The 14,849-nt window shown below is 40.1% G+C and overlaps 1 protein-coding gene across 2 annotated transcripts in view; it reads right to left on the bottom strand.

Moving 5' to 3' along the window:
• Positions 1 to 5,027: 5,027 nt before the first annotated feature.
• The window catches only part of med25 (mediator complex subunit 25), a 31,197-nt gene continuing 21,375 nt past the window's right edge, over positions 5,028 to 14,849 (bottom strand). The window contains exons 16-20 of one of the 2 annotated variants that reach the window (XM_030735661.1): positions 11,436 to 11,549; positions 11,156 to 11,227; positions 9,600 to 9,770; positions 9,401 to 9,521; positions 5,028 to 5,564 (exon numbers count right to left, since the gene is read on the bottom strand). In XM_030735661.1, coding sequence (XP_030591521.1) covers positions 5,461 to 5,564; positions 9,401 to 9,521; positions 9,600 to 9,770; positions 11,156 to 11,227; positions 11,436 to 11,549 — 582 coding nt within the window. In that variant the 3' untranslated portion in view covers positions 5,028 to 5,460. The remainder of the gene's footprint in view (positions 5,565 to 9,400; positions 9,522 to 9,599; positions 9,771 to 11,155; positions 11,228 to 11,435; positions 11,550 to 14,849) is intronic. The other variant, XM_030735662.1, reaches the window with a different exon arrangement.

The raw sequence follows: 14,849 nt of genomic DNA, 5'->3' as shown, positions 1-14,849 counted from the left end.
TATTTTCAATGTTTGGTTCAGTTTTTTTTTGTCTTTTTTGAAAAAAATTACTTAGGCCATTATTTTAAGAGGGAGTCGCTATGGAAATTCTCCAAAACCAAACTTTTCCCCAGAGCCAGTACCAGTGGCTGCACGTCACAATACTAGGTGAGAATATGTACAAAATTTCAAACAATTTCAGGACACGTCTGGAAACATTCTTTAATGAGATATCTGCCTATTGTGAACTTGCTGCATATTCAAAATATAGTTGAATTATTTCCAAATATGTATGAATTGCTTTATTTTTATAAAAATATGTTTTACCAGAAGCCGCATGAAGTTGTGGTCACGGGAAGTTTACTTTTAAACTTGTTCAAAATAATTTAGCACTGCATGTAAATGCAACAGAAGCTTTGGTAGAAGCCAGAGGCCAGACTGAGCAGAGTGAATTTATGAGTTGCATGTTTTATAATTTATCATAAGTTCTTAAACAGACCCAAATGCACAACACTAAAAAAGGCAGACAGGCAGGAAATTTAAAAAAAGAAAGAAAGAAAGAGAGATTTTCAACAATATTCCAACTACATTTAGCAAGAAAATAAAACACCAAAAGAAGGAAACTGGCACAAAACAAACAAACAACCAAAAAACATAGGGTCACAGGAGAGTGAACAAATGATGTGATGAAGACACAAGGGCGCACAAGAGTAGACATCATAAAGGGCTAACTGGGAAATGACTGAGGAGGAGCTGGCAATCATGAAAGGAGGGGAAGAAACAAAGGCAGGAAGTAAAAGCAAATAAGACAACAAACCTTCACAGTAAAACAGGAAGTAACTAAGACAAATAACAGTGAAACAAGTAGGCAAAGACAGGGGAACACAACACAACAGAAAAGAGGAGGAAACTAGAAACACAAAGGAGTACAACAGTCAATAAAATTAATAAAGCAAGGATCATGACCACATATTTATAATTTAGTGTTATTTCATGTCATGTGATCCAAGCTGATATACATTTCCTCTGAACCCTGCTTTTGATCTTTTAGGCACATTTACAACTGTTCATATATCTGTCCATCATCTGGATTTACTTACCCTAACCTTGGCAAAGGTGGTTATCAATTTATCAGGAACAGGACAAGCACAGTACAGCAGTTTAGTATTAAAAGCACTGTGTGAATGCATGTGTGCATTAAGCACTTTGGTCAGTAAGAGTGGAAAGGATCGACTATATTAACAAAGTTTAACCTGTGAGAAGCCCAGACAGAATGCTGGGAAAAAAAAAAAAAAAAAGGAGACTGTGGAAGTTAACAGACTCATTAGTATTACATCTCTTTTATTAATACATGGGAGGATCTGATGGATTACAATTGTTATTCTGCTAAATTGATATTTAGATGTGGGCAAGACAGTTTTATTCTTTCAGCGGCAGCCACAGTGCAATTCAATGGTCTGAGAGTAAAGATGAATAAATATAAAAATAGAATTCAAATGCAGGCTTAGACTATGTGCAAATTTGTTACATGGTCCATAAGTACAAATAGGCGCTCTGTTTTAGGATCATGTACTGAGGCGTGCAGAAAAATAAAATTGTTTGCAGCCAACGGGAGGGGGTGGGTGGGGTGTTAAAAAAATAAAGGAATATTTTCAAGAATATTTATTCATCACTGACGCTCATCAGACAACACAAAAACATCAGATGCTATCATATGTGCATATACATGTCATGTATGAGCTGCTGTGACTGAGAGTACTGTATACACTGTATACCTGATTGTAAGGGATAGTGGTGACACCGCCTCTTGCCCTGTGTCAGCTAGAAAAGGCAAATTTGCCCTGACTCCATCATACAGAAATCATTCTGGGGGCTTTTAGAGGTGACAGTCAGGGCAGGTCGCCCTTTTAGTTTAAGTTACATGACAATAAAAATGGTGTTTAATGCACAAAAAGTATTACATACTGCACTTTTAAGTATTCCTACACTTCTCAAAAATGTTGCAATATCCTGTTGGAGTTGGGAGCTGGTTGCTGCCTTACAGGACGTGTATTTGTAATCACTTTATGAACTTGCAATAAAATGAGGAGTTCAGAAGTGATACGTTCTGAGCTTTTTCTCTTCTGAAGCTGCAGCACAGCACTGTGATATAGTGGACCTCTTTAAGATATTTACGGCGCCCATAGATAACTCACCAAAGCACCAAATAGGCTCTTTGTTGCGTGAATGTAAGCTACATCAAGGTATGTACAACAGTGATCGTCTTTTTGTTCTCTTTGTCAGACCGCTCTCACCATTGTGATGAGTCCTTTCGCAGGCTCATTAAACTAAATGTGCCTGAACTGAAGTCTTGAACATTTGCTGTTTTATTTTGACAGAGATCAGAAGTCGACTCATCTCCTTTCATCCTTCATCCTTCGTGCTGCCCAAAGGGAAGGAATTTGAGTTTCACAGAGTTTGGTTCACGAGAGATAGTTAGGTGAGTTTAATGGAGGTTGAGATCACACAACCTCCTCTGGGAATCTGGAAACTACTAGGAGGAGCTTGAGGACATAATGTAGATGTACATGGGTTACCACATCCATAATTATGAAATGCAGCTTCCCTAATTATGCCATGATTATAACATTTTAAGCTCTTGTGCAATTAAATCTCTTCATTTGCACTCCAGGAACTAATTTGCACACTTTCTAGTTCTAGTTCTGCAGTGCTGATGATTTTTTTTAATTTACAAAATTGTTGAGCTCCACAACAAAAATGAATATTTCTCAATCCATGGCCGCTGAAATGCCTTCTGTCGGGCTTCAGGCGAAGAAAGGCGCTGCTGGTAGACCATTTTAACATTTCTAAGTGAACGTCAAGCAACGACAACTAGAAGACACATTCTTCATCTGAGAGAGTAACACTAAAAAACACACAACACTAATGTTCAGGCAGCAAAAATGGCAATTAATTTGACATCATGTGATCATCAGTCAACTGCAACATGAGCAAGAGGACTGTGACTTATACTAATGCACCACCAAAACCCCTGTGATATATATTCTATGAAGGACGGCCATCATTGATTTGTTGCTTTAATTACTGAATTCTTCTTTGTCATTATTGCCTTCCCAATTGGTGTTAAAGTTAACCTTGTATTTTAATACATTAAGGAAATTAACGTTTTCAGAAAATCTAATTAGAACTCTTTTATATGCAAATGTATGCAGCAAGGCCCTCAAAAATCCTTATTGCATCATGTTTATTAGAATGAACCGCATGTCATTTTTCTGCTCCCGTTCACACAGTGTGAGCATAGATCATGATCACCCAACACACCAAACTTTTTCTGTAAATCTTAGATGCTGTAAAAAGTTTTTATTGTTTACTATAAAAGGTACATTTTAGTAACATACATCCATATAGATTCTTCTGCGTATCCAATTCAGTGTGGTGGGGGTGCTGGAGCCTATGGTGTGTGGACTTTAATTTTTGTTTCACTATTGTTTTTTGTCCTAGCACCCTTTTTTACTCCTTCAGATGTGCGTGCTTTTTCTTTTTCTCTGGTGCTGGAGCCTGTCCCAGCTGTCACAGAGTGAAAGGGGATGGGATGGGACCCTTGACAGGTCCTCAGTCCACGACAGATGTTAACTTTCCTTTAAAAATCATTGTTCTCACACACACACACACACACACACACACACACACACACACACACACACACACACACACACACACACACACACACACACACACACACACACATTTCCAGAAGAATTTTCTGGTTAAATTCAGTTTAAATAAATAAAGATTTTACCAGCCAAACTTTAACACAAAGTGGTATTATATTAAATTTTGTTCTGGTTCAAGGTCAGTTGATCAGAGATGTTTTGAATGTAAAGTCAGAGGTTGTTTCTTCACATTCTGCTTTAATTTTGGAAAGTTGCAACCTGTTTAGAAACAAAGGAATTTCCATTTTAGGAATTTTAAGAAAAAAAACAATGCATTTTTTGGAAGGACTTGTATTTTTTTTTTGTGGCGAGGGTGCCTTCATTAAAACAGCAGAGACAGACAAGAAAAGTGTGAGTAAGAAAAGCTGTCACCACTCAGCTATCAACTTCCCAAGTAGTGATTTATCATCATATCATCATAACTGAAGTCTTTTTTTTTTCGTTGCCATATGGAATATGCGTAAATTCCACATGACTGGAATTTGCTGTTAATAACAGAGAAACTGAAAAACTTAAGAGTGCAGAAAGGCATTAATAGCTTGATAGTGAGATGGATGCGCATAGATAGAGATGGAGGGGAACAGAGAGGAAGATGAAGTGAAGCTGAGCCCTGCTCCGAGGGCCGGCCGGTGATTAAGGGATGGGAGGGATGAACACCAGCCACTGAGGGACTAGTGTCTATCTGTGTGAGTCCATGTGAAAGCGCGGCTGAGGAAAAGCTCAGAAACAAGAACCCACTGTCACGGTATCTTAGCAACCGTCTCTGTCTCCCAGGTGACAGGGACTGACATCACTTCCTGTTGGTGAGTGTATACACAGTGTCCAAGTTCTTTTTTTTGGGCGGGGGGGCTGCATAAACTGACGCGTCATTAAACGTATGTTACGTGTCTGAGCGAAGTTCACGTACATTCTCCTTTTTCCACCACGAGGTGCACAACAGGGTCGTGTTAACTCGCATGCAACATAATTGCATGTGAGGGCGCGATGCGAAAGCAGACTGTGGGCATATATGTGGAGTCTGTGCCATGTGCGCATGCGGCCAGCCTGATTGTACGTTATGCCAAGGGAAACGTGGCCAACTGATGCCATCTGGTAGGACTACTTGGCACGAGGAGACTCTCTATGGTTCCACAACATATTGGAGTAGTTAAAATTAACACTGTGACACTATTTGGCAGAAAAAGACATTGAACTATCTATTACTGTGTCTATTTCAGTCTCTCTCTCTCTCTCTCTCACCTTAAGAGGCCAAGTTGCATTCACATGCAGCGGCTGTGGGAGTAGTGGAGACTCTGGATGCAGCAGCAACAACAAAACCTCTTTGTAATCACAAACAACTTTCACATGATGCTTAGTTTTATTTTATCTTCATAAAACAACTTGACCAACAATTAAAAAAAATAAAGTAACAGGAGAAAGTAAAATCTTAATTAAAAAGGAAAAAAAATAACACAGGATCCCATTTCAATGATAAAACTTACAGAGTATAGTTTCTACAAGTATGATTGCTTTTCTGTCCTGTGTGTAGCATGTGGGATTAGCGTGCTGATGGTTTTGAACATTTACATGAAAAACTAATGCTCACATTGTCTGCCCCTAATTAACTTCAGCTACTCAGTCCTGTAAAAAAATGAAAGAAAAGAAAAAAAAAGCTGCTCATTATTTGTTTCATTATGTTGAACACTTGTAGGATTAAAGCGACAGAGCAGACATATGTGTCCAAACTGGAAAAATGGCTGCCTGGATTCAACTACAAAGCCTAGCTCCATCAGATAAGGTCCATGAGGACTTCATCCTCCATGATGCTGGAGACCTGGGGCATCCCGGGCTGTGGTACAGCTCCTCTCTGACCTCCAGGCATCATCATCTGACCTGGGATGGAGAAAAAGGAAGAGAGAGTTTCTGAAAACACTTTCAAAAAAAGGAAACTGAGAGAAACGGTTAAGCAGGATGGTGAGAGCTAAGAGACACTGGCACAGCATTTGTTCTCCCTTTTTATAGAGACCTACTTTAGAGACACTTTGTTTGAAATAAATAAACATCAAGGTACTTAACTACTGTGTACAATGAGTTGAAATGTTTCTGCATTGCAATAAATATTGGCTCAGGCATCCAGGATTTCTAAGCCAAGTGTTCCTGTGTTATTTTTTTCTCAAAGTAAAACCTGAATAACAAACCACATCAATCCACATGTAAATGGAGCCCCTTCTATCATCAAGGAAATCTTTCACGAGCACTGGCAGCACTGACGGTGTTCAGACTGACAGGACTGTGCAGTGGTTGTGTTTTCTGTTGCAAGGGTAGTTTTGTTTGTTTGTTTTTTGATTACCGGCAGTACGTGCATATCAAACCGCAATAAGCAAACCAGTGACTGAAACCAATGCGCTCTATCAGTAGGTGTAACCAGGGTTGGATTTCAGCACTCAAAGACAGGAATGCCAACTCTTTACTTTTTGTAATTTGTTGCACGATGTGCTACATTACTTTTGTGTTCTGTGTGATTGCTAGTTAACAATAAAATCAGCAATCACACAGACCTACAGTGCCTAAGTAATTTATAAGCCGACCTGTCATAAAAACAGAAAAACACAAGTATTTTAGAAATCTGTCAAAAACTTGTTTAAAACTAAAACTTAGACTATACTTCCAAAAGTATTCACTCATCTGCCTTCACATACGTGAAGTTTAATATGACGTCAGCCCACCCTTTGCAGCTATAACAGCTTTAACTCTTCTGGGAAGGGTTTCCACAAAGGTTTACGGGAAATTTTGACCATTCTTCTAGAAGCACATTTGTGAGGTCAGACACTTATGTTGGATGAGAAGGCCTGGCTCACAGTCTCCACTCTAATTCATTCGAAAGGTGTTCTATCAGGTTGAGGTCAGGTCTTTCTGGTTCTTGCTTTGTGCAATGGTGTGCAGTCAGGTTGGAACATGAAGGGGCCATCACCAAACTGTTCCCACAAAGTTGGGAGCGTGAAATTGTCCAAAATGTCTTAGCATGATGAAGCATTAAGAGTTCCTTTGACTGGAACTAAGGAGCAGAGCCTAACTCCTGAAAACCAACACCACACCATAATCCCCCCCCCCCCCCCCCCCACCAAACCTTACAGTTGGCAACCACCAAACTCAGACTTGTCTACATGGAGAAGCATGATGTTTTTTTTTTTGTTTTTTGCTATTAAAGGTACTGCACTGCAGTGGTTTGAATCATATTTATCTAATAGACTCCAATTTGTTCATGTAAATGGGGAGTCTTCCTCACACATGAAGCTTAATTATGGAGTTCCACAGGGTTCTGTGCTAGGACCAATTTTATTTACATTATACATGCTTCCCTTAGGCAGTATTATTAGAAAGCATTGCATAAATTTTCATTGCAGATGATACTCAGCTTTATCTATCCATGAAGCCAGATGACACACATCAATTAGTTAAACTGCAGGAATGTCTTAAAGATATTAAGGCCTGGATGACCTCTAATTTCCTGCTTCTAAATTCAGATAAAACTGAACTTCTTGTACTCGGCCCCACAAATCTTAGAAACATGGTGTCTAACCAGATACTTACTCTGGATGGCATTACTTTGGCCTCCAGTAACACTGTGAGAAATCTTGGAGTTATTTTTGACCAGGATATGTCCTTCAATGCACGTATTAAACAAATATGTAGGACCGTTTTTTTTTGCATTTGCGCAATATGTCTTTTGTCCTGTCTCTCTCCCCTCAGCCCTAACCGGTCGCGGCAGATGACTGCCCCTCCCTGAGCCTGGGTCTGCTGGAGGTTTCTTTCTGTTAAAAGGGAGTTTTTCCTTCCCACTGTCACCAAGCGCTTACTCATAGGGGATTGTTTTGACTGCTGGGTTTTCTCTGTATTATTGTAGGGTCTTTACCTACAATACAAAGTGCCTTGAGGCGACTGTTTGTTGTGATTTGGCGCTATATAAATAAAACTGGATTGGACTGGATGATTCATCACTCCAGAGAACACGTCTCCACTGCTCTAGCGTTCAGTGGTGGCGTGCTTTACACCACTCCATCTGACATTTTACATTGCTCTTGGTGATGTAAGGCTTGGATGCAGCTGCTTGGCCATGGAAACTCATTCCATGAAGCTCTCTACACACTGTTCTTCAGCTAATCTGAAGGCCACATGAAATTTGGAGGTCTGTAGCGATTGACTGCAGAAAGTTGGTGACCTCTGTGCACTATGCGCCTCAGCATCAGCTCAGCCCGCTCTGTGATTTTACGTGGCCTACCACTTCACGGCTGAGTTGTTGTTGTTCCCAGTTGTTTCCACTATGTTATAATCCCACTAACAGTTGACTGTAGAATATTTAGTAGTGAGGAAATTTCATGACTGGACTTGTTGCACAGGTGGCAATTCACTGAGCTGAGAGCGACCCATTCATTCATGAATGTTTAAAAAAGCAGTCTCTGTGTATGGGTGCTTGGTTTTATACAATTGTTACCATGGAAGTGATTGGAACACCTGAATTCAATGATTTGGATGGGCGAGTGAATACTTTTGGCAATATAGTGTAGATTGTTATTTATTAGGCAAACAAGGGCAAAATTTTTCTGTTCAGGAATGCAAGTAAATAAATAATTTGGCATCTTAATCAAAAATAATAATTTGTTTAATTTGTGATTTTTTTTTAAATTACCAAAGCTGCTAATTTAGGGCCGCAGTGGCATAAACCTTACTTTGGGTGGTGGTCTAATAAGCACTGTACGTATTTGCACAAATCACTACCCTAATAAGGACATACAGAAGATAATTATTTTAGTATTAAAGTATTACCACACTTCACAGAAAGGTTTTTGGTGATAGCAAATCTGCTGTACGAACAAGCACAGATATAAATATATGATCCAAAAAGCCTCTTCATCTCACAGCTTCAAATCACAGAGGCGGAGCTTTTTGTCTATACTGGGTCTTTTATTTTGAAAATTGGCCGGATTCTCTGACTGACTGCCGTCCTCTTCCTTCGAGCCATTTCCTATCAAAAGGAAATCTCCTTTTATTTCTGCCGAGGAGATTATGTGATTAACTTTTGGAGTCTATCCACATCTTGATCCAGGAATCTTTAGGATTCTTTACTACTGTGAGAACTGGACATTTCAAACCATATCTTCACAAATACATATCAAACTGCAACAAGAAAAATTAGGGATATTTTCTTCATGTTCAACAATATATCATAAACTAAAATCCTTCTGGTTCCATGGGCTCAACTCCTGTGTGGTGTTTTTTAAGCAATGAAAACATTTAAAGTTTAAAATCAATAGATTAACGCACCAGAACTTGTGCAGACTTTTTCAATCAATGTGCACAAAAATAAAGTGTCACAAATCAAAATTTGGCCAGCATGCACACTTGAGTGAAACCTTTAACTCAAGCAAAACTGTGAACTTTTGTTAGATACACATGGCTGCACTGGATGGCTTTAAATTTTGATTTGAAAACAAAAGTCTGTGGAAATGCCCTTAATGGAATAAAACAAGAATTGCTCTTTAATTTTCTTCCATATCTGACTTGTTGGAATTTGTCACATTTTAGAAATGTGACCTTTTAAAGTTATTATTTTCTGTAGATGTCAAGCTTAATATCCTTCAATGAGCGCATTTCCTGACCCATATTCTAAATGTCTGCTTGAGTCAAATATTACTGAACTCTTTCCACCTCTCTGTGGGATGCTTGCTGACCTGCCATGGGTTGCCTCCACTGGCCCTGCATTTGAGCCCCGCCTCCTGGTGTCTGGTGGACCAACTGCTGTCCCAAACCTTGGTGAGACATCATGCCTGGCATGTGAGACACCCCACCCTGCTGCAAGGACACAGAGCTTCAGAATCAGGCATTTACTGCGAAGCAATTCATTCAAACAGCTGTCTGATGCACTCTTACTGGCTGCTGTTGGCTGAGAAGAAGACTGCGAAGCTGTGGATTGGCTCCTGGATTTGTGAGGCGAAGGATGGGACCCTGGGGCGGGGCTTGTCCGCTAGTCGGAACTTGATTAGGTGGAGCGCCACTGACAGGCGGCTGTTGATTGGTTGGTCCGGCAGCTCTCATTGTCATCTGAAGGAATGCCACGTAGTTTAAGAATTAAGTTATGGCTACAGCCTAAGTATTAATCAGAGTAATCGCAAACACTGCCATTTTTGAAAGCAACACTACAGCTAATAGTAACATACAAAAAAAGCAGTGTTTGTGCAGCCTGCTGAGCATTCACTTGGAAAAATAAGATGAATGAGTTCTGGCTCACAAAATTACTGAAGATTTCTGCCTTTCTGGGTGACACATAATGTGGTTTTAAACATTATTAAAGTCTGATATTAGCGACACTAACATCTACCAACCTTCAGATGACAATAAAAGATCCATTTCATAAAATTATACAAACATATGCATGCATGTCATCAGTTTAATGTGTTATATAGCATCAAGGTCATGCTGCCTCAGAAGCATTCAACAGGAACTTAAAAAGTCAGCACATATGCCGATAGGAAATTAGCAAGCAGCTGAAGAATGAAGCCAATGTGAAATGTGCAGTTCCGCTAGTGGCCACATGAGGCTGGATCCAAAAGTGAGTCAATCCCCACAGAAAGCAACAGCATTAAAACCAGCCTTGTTAAAAAAGAAAAAAAAAAAAGCCTTGGGTCTGTGTATTGCAGCTATCCAGTTTATGGATGAAGCTTGTTAACCAAGCTGACTAGCATTAGCTGATAACTTAGCATTGCACCCTCTCACCACTTGTGGGTCAAGTGCCAACATAAGTCCAAAACAAACAGGTGACGTCACAGTGGTTACCTCCATTTTTTTAATACAGTTTATAGAAATTAGCTGCGCACCAGTCTGATGCTGAGCAATGAGACGAGAGTCACGGTGTGTCTAGAGCCATTTAAACACATGAATGTTGGGCAATTATGGAAGAATCAGGCTGGGATGTTTTCCACAGTTGTCACATAGCAGGAAAGAGTTTGCAGACAGTCACAGTGGAAATACGCTGTGTGGTTTAAGTGAGGGAGCTGCATTGGACTTTTGAATTCTCATGCACTATATGGACAAAATTATTTGGTCACATGTTTTCAGTGTAAAGTGGAAGCAAATAGGAGCTAGAGCAACTCGGCCACAAAGTGAAGTTACAAACTTTTACACGCTATGCTAAGGCAAATAATTGCACTGTGCAACTGTGTAACGAGTAGGTGGCCTGTGACTTGTCCACGTAGTGTATGTTGGATAAGTTTTAAAAAAGTTCAAGGCTGCAGAGCATGTGTGAAAATGCCTCAATACAGGATTCCTGACATTGTGGAACAAATGATGCCCACGAATTCCAGAAAGTCTGAACTAATTGTTCACGAAGTTCAATAAGACCTTTAACTGAATTATGATAACATAATTTAAAGCCCTTGTGGACACCATAAATACATGTTGTTTAAGTTGACAGCTACTTTGGGTCTCACCATGTTGTTCTGTCTCTGTTGCTCCTCCATCATAGATACCTGACTAACAGGGGGCATGCCCACCACCACAGACTGGTCAGATCAGAAAGAAGGAGGGAGGGGGGAGTGAAGAAGGGGAAGGGTGATGGAAGTGTGAGAAAAAAAATAATAAGGAAGACATTGGAGGAAAGAGTTAGCAGCAACGCATGCAGAAATCCCAAGCAGTTCAGGTGTCAATAACAGGCAGTGCGAGAGGAATCTGATGAGGAAAAGAGGCAGATGAGTAGGTTCATTTATTTACCTGCTGCTGGACATTGCCATGGGAAACGGGAATAGGACCAGGGGGCCTGTTGAGGAAGTTCTGATTGGGGGGGACTTGACCAGGTTGCATCGGTCCTGCTCCACTGCTCAACTGCTGCATAATATAAAAGAAAGAGAGCAAGAAAGAAAGAAATGCAGTGAGTATATTTATTACTATAGTCTCATACAGAGTGACTGCACATTTAATCAACTTTAAAAACTCATTTTCTGCTGGTGCAGCCAATTCTGGATTGGTGCCTTAAAGGACCAGGCCACATTTTGATGGTTCAGGAACTGAACATTACACAGTGACAGATCCCAGCTGCCCTTGTTCAGGAAGTCCAGCTCACCATCCAAAGGGTCAGAGTCTTTGCTCCTAAAGAGTAATACCTTAGAAGGAATCATTAGAAGCTTATTTAAGTCAGTGGTGGGGAGACACCTAGCTCTAACTGCCTACGTCCAGTTGGTTACCCTGCTTCCTTTGTTGATGTACTTTAACCAAGTAGCTCTGTGAGCCAAATACAGTTACCAGTCACACCCATTAATGGCCATTCTACCCTTAGTGATCTGTGCACTTGGTGAATAGGTTTTTACTTTAGCGACCAAAGGATCTGTTAATTTTGTGGGCTACAACAACCTGTTAAAATCATTTTTAAAAAGATACACAAGTTTAAACATTTACTGTAAGATGAATAATCCAAAAAGTGAAGGTCCACAATTTAGCCTTTCGGTGCAGATAAGATATTTATTTAAATATTCAAGCGGGGACAAAGTATGCCAGAAGTGCCAGTTTTGGGTTTTTTTGCACTACCAACAATCTTTTGTTGGTGGTAGTGCATGAAACAGGTTAACAATCAGACATTAGAAATGTATAGGTGAAAAAAAAGGGGAAACATGAAGGAATAGGAATTTTTCGTGCATCAATGTGCTAATAAAATCCAACGAGCGAGTATAATGTCAATGATTTACTAGAAAAAAAAATATGGAAAAATATGATCACGTTTAAGTGAACGGATCTTGAACTAAAAGTGCTGAATGCTGCACATATTCAGGTGGCTAAAATTACTTTTAATTCCCACGTGCAAAATCCAATTAACAAACTGAAGATCAAAATCAGATTTGTGCTCAGATGAAAATTAATATTTATCTTCTGCTAATAGGAAGCCCATTGTTCAACCTACCTTTTTGTCTGGACTTCGTTTTGCTAATAGTGCATGTCCTGTCCCCAACCTAAAAGCCTTGTGACTGTTTCTATGTATGCAGGGTGAGGGTGGGCTGACCCTGTCACCAGCATAGGACAGATGCACTATAAGCTACTGCAAAATATATGTAATGTAATAACAATCTATTACACAATAATAATAATAATACAAATAATTTCACCTAAACGTGTCACCTGGAGACAATTGCAGTGCTGCTGTTTAGAAAAAAGGATGCATCACACTCGCTGAATGTGTGTGTGTGTGTGTGTGTGAGATTGTGGCTGTGCAGATTGTGGGTTGCAGTTTTCTGGCTCATCCAATAAAATGAGAGAGTGACTCAAGTCTTTTGTCACAGGAATATGAAGGGCAAAGTAAACAAAAACAAATAAAAAAAATATCCAGCTATCTTTGTGAGAGCCAGTTTGACTGTTAGTCCATCAGAGTGATGAAATGATGAACTTTTTGTGGCCGGCTCTTCTATTTTTAATGCCCCTTCAAAGGCCTGTTTGCAGGTTAAGATTTGGTTCTTGGGTTAAAGCAGGGCTTTCAAATTATGCCGGCGCCAGGCGCATTTTCCACCTACTCCACCGCTCTGCGCCGTCTACTTCTTAATTTTCCTAAAAAAACATTTTTGCGCCGTCCGCCATGTCCATTTCCAGCGCCATGTAGACGCACGTGGCAATATCTAAGTTCTTTCAATCTGAGCCATTTGATTGGTTCACGACTGCCATGTGACTATTCATATCGTCTGCTGCCGTCATGGCTTCGGTCTCGGTCATAAGAGTGCCTGCTACTTTGGCATGCCCCCCCTGCTACTCCAAAACAATTTGAAAGCCCTGTAAAGCTAGAACTATATTAGGGTTAAGGATATGAGTTGCGCTTAAGGTAGGAAGAGGCAGGGGGACATTAATAGCAATGGCCTTCCTCACTAAGAAAGGCAAACAAACAATTCCATGTGTATATGTGTGTCCCTCCCCCACTACAGTCACTCTGGGGGAAACACTAAGAACAGAGAACAACTTTTAGGCAAAATATGAGAACCGCTAAACCAAATCTAACTCAAACTCGACACAGCACTTACTCGGTCCCCTGCAATACATCCACTATGACTGAAGGGGATCTCAATGGGTGTCCAGATCCATGAAGAACAAACAGATGAGTTTTCGATTACCGTATTTTTCGGACTATAAGTGGCACCAGCCAAAAAATGCATAATAAATAAGAAAAGGACATATATAAGTCGCACTGGACTATAAGTCGCATTTTGAAAGGCAATTTAAAATAATAATGGATTAAAGAACAGGCCGAACAGGGTTACGCCTACGTTATGCTGACGTAACACATTCAGCTACATGACGCACAACGAACTGAGTACGTGTCTGGTATGTTAACATAACATTAACAGTTATTCAGATAACCATAGCATAAAGAACATACTAACAAATTTACCAAACCATCAATCCATTGAATTCTTCCTGCTCTGTGTCACTTCTAAACAACTCTGCACACTCCCTAGGTAAACGAAGGGCCGCTTCCTCTTCTGTGTCGCTTTCGTCAGAGTCGTCATCAGTTGCAGTTCCAATTATTCTGGCCTTTCTGGATCCCGACAGGATGGTTTTGGTTGTCACTGAAGCCCATGTTTTGTTGATCTATCCAATGACTTCCAGGAAAGTTGGGTGGCGCATTCTCCCGGCTGCCGTGAAGCTGTGCTCTCCACCCATCATCCACTGCTCCCACAGGTTACGCAAGACTGCCTTAACGCCCCGGTTCACAGAGATGTCAAGTGGCTGGAGTATTCTGGTTAATGTGTTAATAATTTCACATATAAGTCGCTCCGGAGTATAGGTCGCACCCCCGGCCAAACTATGAAAAAAAGTGCGACTTATAGTCCGGAAAATACGTATTAGTAGAATTGTTTTTGCAGCACTAAGTAAGTTGTGTGTACTTGTATTTTTGTCCATGCTCACACTTTATAGAGCCTGTAAAAGAGATTCTGAGCTCAGTGAGATTACCATTGTAAATAAAGGATTCAATAAATAAACACTTGACAGACAGATGAGAAAAAACTGACACTCTGTTAATGTGTTCAGGACTTATGTTACCTTTATCTGAATCTCCTGAGTATTTTTATTTTTATAGAAGAATGACTTCTTGTTACTTTAGAGCGTCTGGATGTCTATGCAGCCTATCAAAGACAGAAGATATAATTCTAG

The sequence above is a fragment of the Archocentrus centrarchus genome, chromosome 8 (genome assembly GCF_007364275.1).
Source record: "Archocentrus centrarchus isolate MPI-CPG fArcCen1 chromosome 8, fArcCen1, whole genome shotgun sequence".
NCBI lineage: Eukaryota > Metazoa > Chordata > Actinopteri > Cichliformes > Cichlidae > Archocentrus > Archocentrus centrarchus.
Note: the sequence above shows the minus strand (reverse complement) of the source record. Positions and strands in the feature narration are given on the sequence as shown.